At 36.8% G+C, this 18995-nt stretch overlaps 1 protein-coding gene across 8 annotated transcripts in view; it reads left to right on the forward strand.

The window, feature by feature from the left end:
- The window catches only part of CCDC7 (coiled-coil domain containing 7), a 289089-nt gene that overhangs the window by 166174 nt on the left and 103920 nt on the right, over positions 1–18995 (forward strand). For 7 of the 8 annotated variants that reach the window (XM_024765603.1, XM_024765594.1, XM_024765612.1 and 4 more), the window contains 2 exons: positions 12993–13103; positions 14331–14432. In XM_024765603.1, coding sequence (XP_024621371.1) covers positions 12993–13103; positions 14331–14432 — 213 coding nt within the window. Of the gene's footprint in view, positions 1–12992; positions 13104–14330; positions 14433–18995 lie in introns of those variants that run through there. The other variant, XM_024765653.1, reaches the window with a different exon arrangement.

Raw genomic sequence — 18995 nt, forward strand, 5'->3', positions numbered from 1 at the left:
ATTGCTTTGGCTATTCGGGGTCTTTTGTGTCTCCACGCATATTTTAAGATTTTTTGTTCTAGTTCTGTGAAAAATGCCATTGGTAATTTGATAGGGATTGCATTGAATCTGTAGATTGCCTTGGGTAGTATAGTCATTTTGACAATATTGATTCTGCCAAGCCAAGAATATGGTATATCTTTCCGTCTGTTTGTGTCAACTTCTGTTTCTTTCATCAGCATCTTATAATTTTCAGAGTACAGGTTTTTTGCCTCCTTAGGTAGGTTTATTTTCAGGCATTTTATTCTTTTTGATGTGATGGTAAATGGGATTGTTCCTTTAATTTCTCTTTCTGATCTTTCATTGTCAGTGTATAGAAATGCAACAGATTTCTGTGTATTAATTTTGTAACCTGCAGATTTACCAAATTCTTTGATGAGCTCTAGTAGTTTTCTGGTAGCATCTTTAGGATTTTCTATCTATAGTATTATGTCATCTGCAAACAGTGACAGTTTAATTTCTTCTTTTCCAATTTGGATTTCTTTTTCTTCTCTGACTTCTGTAGCTAGGACTTCCAAAGCTATGTTGAATAAAAGTGGTGAGAGTGGACATCCTTATCTTGTTCCTGATCTTAGAAGAAACGTTTTCAGCTTTTCACCGTTGAGTTTGATGTTATCTGTAGGTTTGTCGTATATGGCCTTTATTATGTTGAGGTATGTGCCCTCTATGCCCACTTTCTGGAGAGTTTTTATCACAAATAGGTGTTGAATTTTCTTAAAACCTTTTTCTGCATCTATCGAGATGATCATATGGTTTTTATTCTTCAGTTTATTGATGTGATGTATCACACTCATTGATTTGTGGATCTTGAAAAATCCTTGCATCCCTGGGGTAAATCCCCCTTGATCATGGTGTACAATCTGTTTACTATATTGTTGGATTCAGGTTGCTAGTATTTTGTTGAGGATTTTTGTGTCTGTGTTCATCAGTGATATTGGCCTGTAGTTTTCTTTTTTGTGTGGTATCCTTGTTTGGTTTTGGTATCACAGTAATGGTGGCCTCATAGAATGAGTTTGGGAGTTTTCCTTCCTCTGCAGTTTTTTGGAACAGTTTCAGGATAGGTGTTAACTCTTCTCTAAATGTTTGATAGAATTTGTCTGTGAAGCCACCTGACCCTGGACTTTCGTTTGTTGGGAGTTTTTTAATCACAGTTTCAATTTCAGTACTTATGATTGGCCTGTTCATATTTTCTGTTTCTTCCTGGTTCAATCATGGTAGACTGTACGTTTCTAAGAATTTGTCCATTTCTTCCAGGCTGTCCATTTTATTGGCATATAGTTGCTTGTAGTAGTCTCTTATGATTCTTTGTATCTCTGTGGTGTCACAACTTCTCCTCTTTCATTTCTAATTTTAGTGATTTGAGTCCTCTCCTTTTTTTCTTGATGAGTCTGGTTAAAGGTTTATCAATGTTGTTTATCTTTTCAAAGAACCAGCTTTTAGTTTCATTGATCTTTGCTGTTGTTTTTTTCATCTCTGTTTCATTTATTTCTTCTCTGATCGTCTACTAGCTAGGTTTTGTTTGTTTTCTTTCTCTAGTTCCTTTAGGCATAAGTTTAGGTTGTTTAATTGAGATTTTTCTTGTTTCCTGAGGTAAGATTGTATTGCTATAAAATTCCTTCTTAGAACTGCTTTTATTGCCTCTCATAGGATCATTGTGCTTTCATGTTTATTTGTCTGTAGGCATTTTTTGGTTTCCTCTTTGACTTCTTCAGTGAGCCATTGGTTGTTTAGTTGCATATTTTTAGCCTCCACGTGTTCGTGTTTTTTACAGTTTTTTTTTTCTTGTAGTTTATTTCTGATTTCATAGTGCTGTGGTCACAAAAGATGATTGATATGATTTCAGTTTTCTTAAATTTACCAAGGCTCGCTTTGTGGCCCAGCATGTGTTCAGTCCTGGTGAATGTTCTGTGTGCACATGAGAAGAATGTGCTGCTGCTTTTGGATGGAATGCTCTAGAAATATCAATTAAGTCCATCTGTCTAATGTGTCATTTAAGGCCTGTATTTCCTTATTAATTTTCTATCTGGATGAGCTGTCCATTAATGAAAGTGGGGTGTTAAAGTCCCCCACTATTACTGTGTTGCTGTTGATTTCTCCCTTTATGGCTGTTAGTATTTGCTTTATATATCAAGGTGCTCCTATATTGGGTGCATATATATTTACAGTTGTTATATTTTATTCTTGGATTAATTCGTTGATCATTATGTAGTGTCCTTCTTTGTGTCTTTATTTATTGTAGTGTCCTTCTTTGATTCTGTAAAACAGTCCTTATTTTAAAGTCTATTTTGTCTGATAGGAGTATTGCTATTCCAGCTTTCTTTTGATTTCTATTTGCGTGGAATATCTTTTTCCATCCCGTCACTTTTAGTCTGTATGTGTCCCTAGATCTGAAGTGGGTCTCTTGCAGACAACATGTATATGGATTTTATGTTTGTATCTATTCAGCCAGTCTGTGTCTTATGGTTGGAGCATTTAATCCGTTTATGTTTAAGGTAATTATCGATATGTATGTTCTTATTGCCTTTTTGTTACTTGTTTTGGATTTGTTTTTGTAGATCTTTTTTCTTCCCTCCCTCTTTTGTTCTCTTTGTGATTTGATGACTAACTTTAGTGTTGTGTTTGGATTCCTGGCGGGTATGGGATTTGATTTTGTGATTGTGCCCCTCCTACCATCTCGTTTTGGCTTCTTCTTTGTCTTTGGATATAGGGTATCTTTCTTTTGGTAGGTTCCAGCTTTTTTTCATTGGTGGTTGTTCAGCAGTTAGTTGTGATTTTGGTGGTTCTGTAAGAAGGGGGTGAAATCATGTCCTCCTACTCCACCATCTTGAGCTAATCCCAAGTCCTTTTCTATAGAGTTTTAAGTTAAATACATCAGAAGAACTTTATCTGGTTCATGAATGTGTCTTTGTACATATATTTTATAGACGTTTTAAACTTTGACATAAAATATGAATACCCTAACAAAGCTATAGAACAAAAGCAAATGTATTCTATGTTTTGGTTGGAATTTCTTGTCCTAAGATTATTACATGACCAAGGTCATGCTCTCAAGGCCAATAACAGACCAATAATTGTCCCATAAAGGATATGCACCAAGTGTCTCATAAAGGATATGCAATTTTTAGCCAGCTCTGGCAGATTGTGGACCCAAAGTCCATTGAATGCCTCTGATGTATGGTAGTGGCCTTCTGCCATAGATTCCAGTAGGCAAAGAGAGATGTTACTGAGAGTCCTAACTGAAATAGCAAACGAAAATCAGAGGGGTCCACAAAAAGGACATCTGGGGTAGTCAGTTGAATGGCTTCCAGGGGATCCTGTCCATCAAGGCCCCAGTCAAATGTAGTCATCTTTATGGTAACCTGATTGTCGGGTGCTGTGTGATCCCTGTGAGAGTGTGGTGGTATCCGTATAGTCCCACCAATTGTTCAGATGGTTTTTATTTAGGGGGACAGAGAGGGCCGAAAACATGACAGTCATCTTCCCTGGATTATGCCCTTACAGATCATGCCCAGGAATTTTACTTCATTTTTAGGTCCATGTACCTTGTTAATAACAGCCTAGCTACATGATACTTGTAGGTGAACAGGACATCCAGTTCTTTTTGGGTAGTGCCCTTGTCTGAGCCCACTAGGATGATTTCATCAATAGAGTGGAAGGTTAGTGCTCCCTCAAGGAGCAGGACTTTTTCCAAGTCTTTACCTATGCATTATTACAGGTAGAGAATTTAGGGAGTCTCATGGAAGGACATTAGTGGTGTAATACAACCCATATTGCGTACAGCAAACTAATTCTGAACATGCATATGGAGAGGGATGCTGAGAAGGGCATTTGTGATGTCAACCACAGGACACCAAGATTCTTTATCTTGGATGATAACCTCTATAACTGTCACAATGTCAGATACCACTGGTGCCATAGGTAGCTCTAATGCTTTGTGTAACCCTAATCAGTTTAGAGTCTGGGCACCAAAGGTCTTGCACACAGTCCAGGTGGAGTTACTGAATGGAGAAATAGTTTACAGATATTTGTTGGCCTTTGAAAGCTCAACAATGAAGACAGTTGCCCCTTTTTATTACCAAGGCCTGTGACTTTGTTTTTGGTAGACAGAGGTGCTAGTTGCCAGTAGTTTGGTAGATCATAATCTTTCACATACCCCACTAAAATACCCTAACTTTAAATCTTATCTTGGTGGGGGGTGGTTAGTGCTGCTTGATATAAAAAGTACATTTCTACCAATAACATATTCGGTGGTAGAAACCACAATAATGGAGGTTTGTAGTAGTCCAAAGGGTATTCACTCATAGTTGGGTTTGGAAAAGAGTCCTAGTGGTGGGTGGACTAAAACTACAGAGAATTATCTGTTTCCTCCTCATCCTTTTATAAGGGACTGTCGAAATCCCAGAAATTTATTCACCAGTATCCAAAAGGCCCAAGAAATGCAATATTTCCCCTCCACAGTTTGAACTCTGACCTTAGCATATGTCCTCAGTTCCCCACTGGCGACATAGAGACCTTGTCTAACCTCTAGTCATGTTTATTTATGAAAGCTTAGAGGTCTGAGTAAAAGTGGGAAGGATCTGTATTGTTGGATACCACCAGGCACCATTCTTGCTAAGTTTATTAATAAGATTACCTTCTTCATTAAGGAATCAAACTACCCAAGGCTCTAAGGTCTCTTCAGGTCACTGGATAAAGTGATTCCAAAGGGCTCTACATTATTTTTAATTAAAGGGACAAGCTTTAATAACTGCTGTGTTCTGGGCTCTGTTTTGGCACCAAGAATGTGCTTGGAGATAACAGTAGTCATTGGATACAGTTCAACTCACAGAGTCTCTGATTGTTGGATCCATCATCAGAGAACAATAATCAGCATCTAGGGGATTGCTTCCCTAGCTTTTTTAGAGTCCCTCTGTTGGTTCTGTAATTGGACTTACTATGGGAACTCAGCCAGGGAGTTGGGAGCTCAAGGGAAGGACCATTCCCCTGAGAACTGAAAATCTTATGTAAACAATCCATTAGCACTCCCCAAGAGTGTTTTGTGGCATCCACTGTCACTGTCTGAGAATCACTGGCATAGCTGATAATGAGCCCTGCTGGACTCATGCAGACAATCCACTAGTACTATGTCAGAGCACCCCCAAAGACTTTTTTCATATCTCCCAAAATTGCCCAGTAGAAGTTTCAGTATTTTGCTTTTCTAGAAGAGCATTGTGTTTCATTGACCGCCTGCTCAGTGTGTCAGTTTGTCAAAAAGTGAGCTGCCAGTTTTTAGTTGGTAAATTAAGACTAACTGAAAGTAACAATTAAGTATTTATTTATTTACTGAGATAGTATAAGCAAGAGCCTAAACAAGAAAGGGCCCTAGCTCCACCAATGTTTTATTTGCCCCACAGAATGGCCCAGAGGTGGGTCATGTGCATCAGAGCAGATGAGAGGAACATCTTACTGTGGACTAAGTTCCCCCAAAAGCCTCTGATGTTTTATGGACCCAAGTGCCATGAGGAAGTAGAGGAGAGAGGGCTTAGAATGGAAAAGTGTTGAACCAGAATGGAGAAAGAGTTTTTAAGGCCACCCAGTGAGATGGTCTAGGCAGAAGTTCTGAACAGTATAATGCCTCACCTGAGGTCTCCTCTGCCTCATAAGGAGTTTTCCCAATGGATACACTTGGGCTAGAATGCAGATATGCCAGTCCGGATGGATCTTAGTCCATGACTGCAACTACCTCCAACGCCTGCAGTGCACTGGCTGTGCCTCAAATATAGTATGGGGTGTGAAGTTTTTCCCCATGACAGCTGCCAGATAATTGTAATTGTAATTGAGCCTGAAAGATCACACATAGAATTTTGGCCTGGAGTCAGACTCTCCCCAGTTTTTATATGTATACTTATACCTATTCCTATATCTATACCTATCCTGATCATCTGTGTGGACAGTGATACTGAAGAGAGAGTTTGAGATGTCAGTTGTAGTACACCAAGCTTCTCCATCTTGGGCAGTAGCCTCTGTGACAGTCCCGAAGTCAGTTAGTGCCAGTGCCCAGGGCTGCACTACAGCATTGAGCCACGATCAGTTGAGTCTCTATGCGACTGAGGCCAGGTGCACAGGTCAAACAGGGCTACTGAATGGAGAATTAGTCTCAGAAAACTGTGGCTCCATTAAGCTCAGCAATTAGGATAGCTATATCTTTTCTCTGCTAGTCCATTGATACCTTACTGGTAAACAGTAGAACTGCACAGTGTTAGGAGGGTAGGTTTATGGTCCCCACATGCCATAAAATGTCCCTAACTGCAGCAACTACCTTCAGGACTTTGGAGTGAATTCAAGCAGGGATACACTTAGACAGTACATCTGTACCAATATATATTCAATAGTGGGAGCCATTACAATGGTGGTCATAACAATTGTAATGCTGCAGTGGGGCCCACTTATAGTTGTATCTGGTAAAGGTTCTGATGGTGTTGGACTGAGACTCAAAACCAGAGAGCATTGTTTGTTTCTTCTTTGTATTAGATTCCTAGCACTGCTGTAACAAAGTACCACAAACTCATTGACTTAAAACACAGAAATTTATTGTCTCAGAGTTCTGGAGGCTAGAAGTCTGATATCAGGGTGTCAGCAGGGATGGTTACTTCTGAGGGATTGTTATTGATAATCTGTTCAATACTTCTGTTCTAGCTTTTGGTGGTTTGCTGGCAATATTTGGTGTTCTTTGGCTTCAACATTTTAAAGTATTTTTTTACAGCAGTAGCCCACTTCCCAGTACCGGAAATCTATATGAGTTTGCTTGGACTGCTATTACAAAGGACCACAAACTGAATGGCTTAAAAAAATATTGTCCTACAATCAGGATGGTAGAAGTGTGGGATTAGATATTGGTAGGGTTGTTTTCTTCTGAGGACTCGAGCAAAAAACTTTTTTGCCTCTGTCCTACCTTCTGGTGGTTTTCTGGCAACATTTGACATTCCTTGGCTTGTAGATTCATCACCCTGATCTATGCCTTCATCTTCACAAGGTGCTCTCCCCATATGTTTGTCTGTCTCTGTGCTCAGATTTCCCATTTTTATAAGGACTAGGACCCACTCTAATAACCTCATGTTAACTTGATTACCTCTGTAAAGACCCTATTTCTAAATAAGGTCACATTCTAAGGTACTGTGGGATTAGAATTCCCTCTTGGTAGAGGAGAAGTGGGAACAATTTAACCTATAACCTCCTCGTTGTAGTGTCAGGGATTGTGGAGGCCATAGTTAACTATGCACCAGTATCCAGGAGACCCAATAAATGCGGTTCTCCCCTAGCTCCCCATTGAACTCTTAACCTGATATAGGACCACTGTTCCCCACTAGAGACATAGAAACCTTGGCCCAACCACTAGTCTTACTTATTTTTAAAAGCTGAAAAACTTGGTTAAAAGTTAATAGGGGATTTTAATTCCCCATCCCTACCCCCAGGTTCACTGGGAGGAGCAGAGGGAATAGCACTTGTATTAATCGTAAGGCCATGACCTTGCAGACTCTAGTGGAGCAGCCTAGTGGATCCCATGGCCCACTCACTCTATGACCATAAGTTCTTGGTGGGAAAGTGCATCAGTCTCCCCTTTGGGAAGCTTTTGTTGAGTAACCTAGATCCAGAGATCTCTTTGGGAAGGATCTAGCCCAAATGGTCTAAGAGGGGGAACAGGCTTACCATTTTTACATTGCTCTTTCTACTGGTTGGTCTTTGCCTTCTGGGCAGTAGCCACATTTTTTTAACTCAGTGATTTGTCAGTGAAGATCTGGACTGTTACAGAATGGTCAACGTGGCCTTGTGAGGAGGTTTAATTGAGCTCAGTAACCAGAAGAAGTTAATGTGAACAAACCTGGAACTCTGAGTCTTGTTGACAGTCTCATCATCTATTGTTCTTACCCCACATTTGTACATCTAAGACACCACTAGGGTGGCTCACAAGGAAACTATATTCACTGGAAGTATAATTCAACCATGCTGTTTAGTGGCAAGGAACTCATGGTGCATGGGGTCAAATCTCTCAGAGCCCAAATGATCTTGAGTGCTTGTATCCTTTCATCCCAGTGCCATCTTCTTCTTTAGGCAAAGTAGCTGCTGTTTTGTACTCTGAAAGTGGGGGTCACATACCAGAGGTACCATTCTCTTAGTAAGTAAAACAAGATTACCTCCTCCATCTTGGAGGCAAACTACCCAAGTCTCTGAGAGCTTCAGATTGCTGGGGTGAAGTAATCCCAAAAGGCTCTTCATTATTTTACATTTTAGGCATAAGTCCCAACAAAAATTCACTTTGTTTTAGGCTGTCTTTTGGTGCCAGGGACATGCTTACAGTTAACAGTAGTATTGGGATGCAATTCAGGGTCTCTGACAAATTTTGTTCCCATCACTGGAGGAACGAATTTTGTTCCCATCAGTAGCTAGAGAATTGCTTCCCTATGAGTGTCTCTTTTGGATCTGTAATTTGACTCATGGAGTTGAGTCAAGTTTGGGCAAGGGGGTGGAAACTAAAGGGAAGGACCACTGTTCCCCCTTATACCTGAAAAGCTTATGTAAAAAGTCACTAGCACTCCCCAAAGAAACCCCAGGGTCCACTAGTCCTTTTTGAGACACATTAGCATGACTGATGAAGCACCCATGTGATCCATTAGTATCACTTGAGAGTGTCTGATGGACCTCTCTAACACCTCTCAAAAGTGCCCCATGGGATCTTCAGAGTTTTGCTTTCCTAGAAAGGCACTGTGCTTTACAGGCATACCTCATTTTATTGCATTTCGCAGATACTGCATTTTTTACAAATTGAAGGATTGTGGCAACCTTGCATCAAGCAAGTCTATCGGTGCCATTTTTCCAAAAGCATTTGCTCACCCCATGTCTCTGTGTCACATTTTGGTAATTCTTACAATATTCAGTCTTTTCATTATTATTGTATTTGTTATGGTGATCTGTGATCAGTGAGCTTTGATGTTATTATTGTAGTTGTTATGGGACACCACAAACCACACGCATATAGATGGCAAACTTAATTGATAAGTGTTATGTGTGTTCTGACTGCTCTACCGTCTCTCTCCCTCTCCTCCAGCCTCCCTGTTTCCTCAGACAGAACAATATTGAAATTAGGCGAATTAATAACCCTACAATGGCCTCTGTATGTTCAACTGAAAGGAGGAGTTGCACATTAGTTTAAATCAAAAGCTAGAAGTGATTAAGCTAAGTGAGGAGGGCATGTCAAAAGCTGAGAAAGGCCAAAAGCTAGTCCTCTTGCTCCAAACTATAGCCAAGTTGTGAATGCAAAGGAAAAGTTCTTGAAGGAAACTAAAAGTGCTACTCTAGTGAACACACAAATAATAGGAAAGCGAGACAGCCTTATTGCTGATACGGATAAAATTTCAGTGGTCTGGACAGAAGATGTGAAACCAGCCACAACATTTGCTTAAGCGAAAGCCTAATCCAGAGCAAGGCCCTAACTCTCTTCAATTCTGTGAAGGCCAAGAGAGGTGAGGAAGCTACAGAAGAAAAGTTTGAAGCTAGCAGAAGTTGTCTCATGATGTTTAAGGAAAGAAGCCATCTCCATAACACAAGTGCAAGGGGAATCAGCAAGTGCTTACGTAGAAGCTGCAGCAAGTTACCCAGGAGATCTAGCTAAGATCATTAATGAAGGTGGCTACATTAAACATTAGATTTTCAATGTAGATGAAACGGCCCCCTATTGGAAGAAGATGCCATCTAGGACTTTCAGAGTTAGAGAGGAGAAGTCAATGCCTGGCTTCAAAACTTCAAAGTACAGGCTGACTCTTGTTAGGGGCTAATGCAGCTGGTAACTTGAAGTTGAAGCCAGTGCTCATTTATCATTCTGAAAATCCTAAGGCCCTTAAGAATTATGCTAAATCTACTCTGCCTGTGATCTGTAAATGGACAGCAAAGTCCAGATAATAGCACATGTGTTTGCAAAATGGTTTACTACATATTTTAAGCCCACTGTTGAGACCTACTGCTCAGAAGATTTCAAAATATTACTGCTCACTGATAATGCACCTGGTCACCCAAGAACTCTTCTGGAGCTGTGCAACAGGATTAATGTTTTCATGCCTGCTAACACAACATCCATCCTGCAGCCCATGGATGAAGGAGTAATTTCAATTTTCAAGTCTTATTATTTAAGAAATACATTTTGTAAAGCTATAGCTGCCATAGATAGTGATTCCTCTGATGGATCTGGGCAACGTAAATTGAAAACCTTCTGGAAAGGATTCACCAATCTAGATGCCATTAAGAACATTCACGATTCTTGGGAAGAGGTCAAAATGTCAACATTAAGGGAAGTTTGGAAGGAGTTGATTCCAGCCCTCATGGATGACTTTGAAGAATTCAAGACTTCAGTGGAGGAAGCAACTACAGATGTGGTGGAAATAGCAAGAAAACTAGAATTAGAAGTAGAGACTGAAGAGGCAACTGAATTGCTAAAATCTCATGAGAAGATTTTAATGAATGAAGAGTTGCTTCTTATGGTTGAGGAAAGAAAGTGGTTTCTTGAGATGGAATCTACTCCTGGTGAAGATGATGTGAAGATTGCTGGAATGACAACAAGGGATTTAGAATATTATATGAACTTAGTTGATAAAGCAGCAGCAACTTTTGAGAGGATTGACTCTCATTTTGAAAGAAGTTCTGCATGTTATCAAACAGCATTGCATGCTACAGAGAAATCATTCATGAAAAGAAGAGTCAACCAATGAGCCAAACTTCACTGTGGTCTTATTTTAAGAAATCGCCACAGCCACCCCAGCCTTCAGCAACCACCACCCTGATCAGCCAGCAGCCATCAACATCGAGGCAAGACCCTTCAGTGGCAAAAAGATTAGGACTAGCTGAAGGCTCAGATGATGGCTAGCATTTTGTAGCAATAGAGTATTTTTAAAATAAGATATGTACATTGATTTTTATAGACATAATGCTATTGCACAATTAATAGACTACTGTATCGTGTAAACATAGCTTTTATATGTGCACTGGGAAACCAAAAAATTCGTATGACTCGCTTTATTGAAATATTCGCTTTGTTGCGGGGGTCTGGAACTGAACCCATGACATCTCCAAGGTGTGCCTGTACTATCCATCCTGCTCACTGCACCAGTTTGTCAGAGAAAGCACTGCCAGTTGTTGAGTTGGTCAATTATAACAAGCCAAACTGAAAATAACAATTAAACCTTTATTCGATTACTGTGATAGCATAAGTATGAGTCTAAACAGGAAAGGTCCCAGCTTTATTATTCCATTTTTCCCCACTGAAGGCCCCAGGTAAGAGATGTTTTATCAGAAATGGTTGGGGGGTTGTCTCATTGCCAAAGGAGCCCTAAACTAAAGGCTCTTGCCATTTTATGGACCCAGGAGGTGGGGAATGCAGGAAGGTCTAGGAATGGAAAAGTAGTGAAAACTGAGTCAGATAGGAGAAAATTGTCTTCAAGGCTCCCCAGTAAGGTTGTCAAAGCAGAGTCACCTGAACAGTACAGTGTATCATTTGAGCCCTTAACTGGGGCTGTGTAAGACTGTGGTTGGCCTGGAGGGGCCTGAACCCATGAATATACTGGCTGTGCAGTCGGTCTAGTGTGGGTAGGAAGCTTTCTCCCATGGTAACTGCCAGGTAAGATGACACATAGGATTTTCACTTGGATCCACACTCCTTAGTTTTGACACACATGTACATATATTCATACACACATACATGTGCATGTGCACACATATATGCATATGTTATATGCACATATATTTTAGAAATCATGAGGACTCTCAGACACCTTCAGTTCTAGTCCCTCAGGTCTCCTTCTTGCCTTCCTCCATTTCATATGTGTATGTCCTTTCTTCCAGGGTGTTAATCCTGACTCTTAAAACATCAGCAGAGTTATGTATTTGCTTAACTCTACAGTGCTTCAACCCTTGTTACAGAATTACTTAGCACATACCACTAAAAAAAAAAGCCTACTAGGAAGATTTAGTGATTTGCTTTCTGTCTGTACCCCATACTCTTGCCCAAGTCTGTGGGTATGTTTCAACACTATTTATGACTAATTTGAATCAGTTTTTTTTTCACCCTTCAGTAGGTTCATTTCATTATGTTTTTTCATTTCTTCTTCTTATCCTTGTTGATTTAGTTTTATTTTTGGAATGTATGGAACATTGACCTACTTCCAGAAGTAAATATTATACCAAAGGTATACTTAAGAGCGTCATTTCTTCCCCAGTCCTTCCCATGCATTCCCCAGTCCTTTCTCCCACCCTGTCTTCTGGCAGGTAACCAACTACATGATTTTTTTGCTTATCTTTTCTGTGCTTCATCTTGTAAAGTTAATATCTATCTCTCATTTCTTCCGATTACTGCTTTCTGAGCCAAAAGTTAGTGTACTAGATAACCTTTAAAATTTTTTTTCCACTTAACATTACCTCCTAGAAATTCCTCCATGTAGTTTATAAAAATCTTTTTAAAATTTTTACATAAATATGTAAAATAGTACCACATTATATACCATAGTTTATACTATACTGTAATTTATTGTATACACCTTGGTTTATTCAACCAATATCCTATTCTTGAACATTTAGGTGGTTAAAATATTTTGCAATTACAAATAATACTGTAATGAATAACCTTGTACGCATGTATTTTTATTGTTTCATCTACTATTGTGTATTTATGTAATGTATACATACCCCAAAAGTAGAGATTAGTATGAAATATATTTGATTCCTCAAGATATCTATGAAATAATGAGACAGTTTCAGTAACACCCATTAAAATTTTTCTTACTTTCATGTAAGACCTAACATTATGGCAGTTCATTGATAACTTTAAAAATGAGAGAAAATGCTACTGTACACTTGTTATAAATTTGAAATCTAGAGATTTCACAATGGATCTGTTTTCCCATTTAGTGGACTAAATGGATCTCTTTATGTAGGTCATATTGGAGTACTGGGTGAAAATCTTATGCTTGTAAATCAAGATTCAGTGTCAAAACCCCAAATGCAAGTAGAGAAACAAATACCTTACAGAAAGGAGAGGAGTCATAGTAAGTATAATAATTATGGGTAACTCTAAATTATTTTAAACTCATCAGAAGATCTTTTTTCTTTGGTTCATGAATATGTATTTGAGTGTATATTTTATAGAAGTAAAAATAAATGACCTAAACTGTGAATACCCTAAGATAACTAGAGAACAAAATCAAAAGTGTTAATACCTTCAGATTGGAATTTCTAGTCATAAGATTATTTAACAGCCATAGGACATGCACTCAGTATCCACCAAGGACCAATAACTGTCCAATAGTATCTCAAAGTGTGTGTACCTTTTAGATGATTCTGGGCGATTACAGGTTCCAGGAAATTATGCCCAGTGGGCACTTCTGTCCAGTATCATTATTATTCAATTGACCATAGAAATACATGCTATATAGTGTATCATATATACATATAGGTATACATAGCATATACAACGTGTTTGTGTATGTATTCTCCATTAGGTGAAGTTAATTATGTTTCTAAAGCTTTATTATAAATAAAAATATACAGACACATAATCTGTATTACATATAGATTATATATTACATAGAGATATATATATAATAAATATACACATTTTAAATTGTTATCTATTCTTAGTGAACTGAAATTTCTGTCTTTATGATGGACATTTTGTAGTAATTTTTTTGTGCCTTTAGTCTATTTTGTCTGATGTTGGTGTGGTATCTTTCTTTATGTAACTACTTGCATAGAATAATTTTTTCGTCACTTTATTTTTAACCTTTTTCTATTATTATGACTTAGCTGTATATAATTGGTTATTTTTTAATCCAATGTAACACTCTTTGTGCTTTAAATGGAGCATTGAATACATTTGTATTTACTGGAAGTATGGATATTTTGGAGGTAAGTATACCATTGCCTGTATTTTCTGTCTTTCCTACCTGATCTGCTTTTGAATCTTCTAAATTTATTTTGAATGTATTATTTATCATTTCTTTTTTTTCTCACTCATATATCTGTTATGAAAATATTGCACTTAATCTTAAAATGTGAATACCTTATAAAACTATTCTTTTTGAACAGTACTCCCATTGTCTCTACACTTCACATACTCACTCTGTAATTCACTATCTCAATAATGTGGTATTTGACTTTATTGTTTCAAACCATGAGAAGAAATATTCCTGGATAATTGACATGTGTTTGAATTACAGAGGATTTTCAATAAATCCAGTTCTCTATTTAATGGATTAAAAGCATCTTTCTCGTAGCTCAGAAAGCAGAAGACGTATTACCCGAGGATGAAGTTGAATTGTCAAAAAGCCAATCTCAAACTAAGAAACTTAGAGCTGTCACAATGAAAGCACTAAATAGTAAGTACGATAAATTTCAATATTATTGATTTATTTTTAATTAAAGTAAGTGAAAAAAAAACCCTCTGTCTTAGGTTTATGAATGTTTACTCATATCTTTTGTATAAATCTATTAGATCAAATATATTTACTGTGTTAGTCAATTCTTTTTCAATTCCATTGAAGTTTCGTTTATTCTGTGTTGCTAAGAGATGTATGTTAAATTTTCCCACTGTGATTACGGACTTCTTTGTGTTTACGGGTAGTTTTGCCAGATTGGTTTATATATTTGGAAATGATGTTATTAAATGTGTACAAATTTATACTTGTTATATCTTCCTGGTAAACATGAGCTATAAAAGTACACTGTTTATCTCTGTAAAAGTACACTGTTTATCTCTAAAAATACATTTCTTTTGCCTAATGTTTATTTTGTTTGATAATAATATAGCCATGTTTGCTTTCTTATGATAAGTATTTACACAGTCTTCTGTAAACAATTCAGACAGAAATTCGTGGTGTTTTGCATGGTCTCAGTAATTTTTTCATAATGATCCTAAACCACAAGAGAAGCCCAACAGTTTCTTTATTAATTAGTTGTGTAGAAACAACTTAGTACCTGTTGGTTACTGCATAACTTTTGTGGGAACATAAATTTTCAACACTGTTAGATAAGTACCTAAGAGCACAATTGCTGGATCATATGGTAAAACTATAATTTAACTTTGTAAGAAACTGCCAAACCGTCCTCAAAGTGGCTGTAGTGTTTTGCATTCCTACCAGCTACGAATCAGGTTTCCCATTGCTCCACATTCCTGACATCATTTGTTGTTTTCAGTGTTTGAATTTTAGCTATAGGTATGTAGTGATATCTCACTGTTGTTTTAATTTACAATTGCTTAATGATTTATATGCTGAACATCTTTTCATATGCTTATTTGCCATCTAAATGACTTCTTTGGTAGGTTATTTGTTCACATCTTTGCCCACGTTGTAATTGTGTTATTTGTTTTCTAATTGTCAAGTTTTAAGAGTTCTTTGTATGTTTTGGATAACAGATCTTAGATATCTGTTCTGTAAATATTTTCTCCCAACCCGTGGCTTGTATTATCACTCTCTTAACAGTGTCTTTCACAGAGCAGAAGTAGTGTGTGTATTTTTCTTAATGAAACCCAGCTTATCAATTTTTTTTTTGGATTGTGCTTCTGGTGTTCTATCTGAAAAATAAACACCAAACGTAAGATCACCTAGATGTTCATCTATGTTACCATCTAGGAGAATTATAGTTTGCATTTTACATTTAGGTCTATGAGCCATTCTGTGTTAATTCTTGGTAAGGTGTCAGGTCTAGATTCACTTTTTTTTTGCATTTGGCTGTCCAGTTGTATAAGTACTATTTGTTGAAAAGACTGTCGTTTCTCCATCGAATAGCTTTTGCTTTTTTGACAGAGATCATTGACTGTATTTTTATAGGTCTATATCTCTTTGTTCTGTTACAATTGACTTACTTATCTATTCTTTCACCAATTGTCTTGATTTCTGTAGGAAGCCTTGAAGTTGGGTAGCATCAGTCCTCTGACCTTGTTTTTCTTTCTTCAATATTTTATTGGCTAATGTAGGTATTTTGCTTTTCTATATAAACTTTAGAACCAGTTTGTCAATATCCACAAAATAGCTTATTGGAATTTTGCTTGGGATTGCATTGAATCAAGTTGGAAAAAGCTAACAGCTTAACAATATTGAGCCTTCCTATCCATGAACATGGAAAATCTCTACATTAAATCTTTGATGATGCTTGTGTCTGAAGAGTTATACTTAAGTATTTCATTTTTGGTGCTAATATAAATGGTATTGTGTTCAATTTCAAATTTCACTTGTTCACTGCTGACATACAGGAAATCAATTGACTTGTGTATATTAACCTGTATCTGGAAACCTTGCTATAGCCAGCTTATAATTCCAGGAGTTTTGTTGCTGTTGTTGTTCAACAAGAATAGTTTTGTTTATTTTTCTCAATTTATATACTTTTTCTTTCTTTTTCTTGTCTTATCACATTAGCTGTGAGTTCAAGTACGATGTTGGATAGGAGTGGTGAAAAGAAACATCCTTGATGTATTCCTAATCTGAGGATGACAGCATTTAGTTTCTTACCCTTAAGTGTGATGTTATCTGTTGGTTTCTTTGTAGATGTCCTTTATCAAATTGAGGAAGTTCGCACTATTCTTGGTTTGCTGACAGTTGTATCATGAATGGATTTTGGATTTTTTTGAATAATTTTTCTGCATTTCTGATTGATCAAATGATTTTTTCTTTAGTCTGTTGAGTTACGTTAATTGATTTCCAAATATTGAGTCAGAATTGCATACCTGGAATAAATCCTCCTTGGTCATCATATATAATTATTTTTATACATTGTTTCACTCAATTTGTTAATATTTTGTGGAGGATTTTTGCATCTTATTTGTGAGGGATATTTCTTTGCCTAGTTTTGGCATTAGAGTAATATAGTTTAAATCTATTGTGATCTGAGAGTATACTTCATACGATTTCTATTCTTTTAAATTTGTTAAGGTATGGATTTTCAGCCTGTTGTATCTGTCTGTTACTGATAAGATGGTATTGCGAGCTGCAACTATAAAAGTAGATTTGTCTGTTTCTCCTTGCAGTTCTGTTTTTGCCTCATGTATTGATATTCTGTTGCTCTGTTGTTAGGTGCATACTCATTAAAGACTGTTATGTTTTCTTAGCTATTGACCCCTTCATTATTATGTAGTGCTCTCTTTACCCCTGGTAATTTCCTTGCTCTGAAGTCTGCTTTGTCTCAGATTAATGTAGCTTCTCTGGCTTTACTTTGATTAGTATTAGCATGATACACTTTTCTCCATCCCTTTATTTTCAGTCTACTTTATCTTTATATTTAAAATGAGTTTCTTGTTGACAGCTTATAGTTGGGTCAGTTTATTTAATCACTCTGACAGTCTCTGTCTTTTAATTAATAGACCATTCACGTTTAAAGTGATTATTGGTATTTCATTTAATATTAATCATATTTGTAACTATTTTCTCTTCAATGCCCTAGTACTTTTTCACCTTCCGCTCTTTTCCTACCTTCTCTGGCTTTAACTACATGTTTAATATGATTCCATATTCTTTTCTTTCTTAGCATATCAATTATATTTCTTTAAAAAAATTTTTAGTGATTGTCTTAAAATTTGCAGTATACATTTACCGCTAATCTAAGCGTACTTTCAAATAACACTATGCCACTTCATGGGTAGTGCAGGTATCTGATAACAGTGAAATCCCAATTCCTTCCTCCTGTCACTTATAGCATTGTTGTCATTCATTTCACTTACCTATAAGCTATAATCACTGAATACATTGTTTCTATTATTATTATGAATAAACTGTTATCTGTTATATCAACTAAGAGTAAGAAAAGTTTATTTTACCTTCATTTATTTCTTCTCTAATGCCATTCTCTTTATATAGATCTAGGTTTCTGATCTGTATCCTATTCCTTATAGATATACAGATCTATTCTGATCTGTATATCTACTCCTAAAAGAACTTCTTTTAACATTTTCTTTCACTGCAGGCCTACTGGCAACAAATTCTTTTTTTTTTTTAATCTGAGGAAATCATTATATCTCTTTCAGTTTTGAAGGATAGTTTTTCTGGATACAAAATTCTAGGTTGGTTTATTTTTTTCTTTCAACACTTTAAATATTTCTCTCCATTCTCTTCTTGCTAGCTTAGTTTGATGAAAAGTATAAGATATTTTTATCCTTGTCCCTCTATAGATAAAGTATATTTGTGTTTTGTTTTTGTTTTTCTCTGGAGTCTTTCAAGATTTTCTCTTTGTCTTTGATTTTCTGCAATTTGAATATGATACGAATAGGTGTAGCTTTTTTTTTTTGGTATTTATCCTTTTTGGTGTTCTGTGAGTTCCTATGATCATTGATTTGATGTCTGTTATTATTTTTGGAAAACTCTCAGCCATTATTTAAATATTTATTCTGTTTCATTGTTCTCCTTCTGATGTCCTCATTATGTGTATATTACACCTCTTATTATTGTCCAAAAGATCTGTGATATTTTGTTCCTTTTTTTCCATTTATTTTCTCTTTTCAATTTGGGAAGTTCCTAATGTCATATCTTCAAGCTCACTGAGTCTTTCCTTGACTGTATGCAATATACTGATGAGCACATCAAAGAAACTCTACATTTTTGTTGCAGTGTTTTTGATTTCTAACATTTCCTTTTGATTTTTTCTTAGAGATTCCAGATTTCTGCTTACATAACTCTTCTGTTCTTGCATACTGTCTCTCTTTCCATGAGAGCTGTTAGCATATTAGCCATAATTACTTCACATGCACAGTATGATAAATCTAAGATCTCTGTCGTGTGAGTCTGGTGCTCATACTCTTTAGACTAGGTTTTTACTTTTAGCGTGTCTTGCATTTTTGTTGTTGAAATCCAGACATGATGTATTGTGTAAAAGGAACTGAGGCTTATATAGGCCTTTAGCATGAGGCTTCATGTTTATCTGGTTAGGTATTAGGCTGTATTTTTTGTTTACTG

The sequence above is a fragment of the Neophocaena asiaeorientalis genome, unplaced genomic scaffold, assembly GCF_003031525.2.
Source record: "Neophocaena asiaeorientalis asiaeorientalis breed wild unplaced genomic scaffold, Neophocaena_asiaeorientalis_V1.1 scaffold217, whole genome shotgun sequence".
NCBI lineage: Eukaryota > Metazoa > Chordata > Mammalia > Artiodactyla > Phocoenidae > Neophocaena > Neophocaena asiaeorientalis.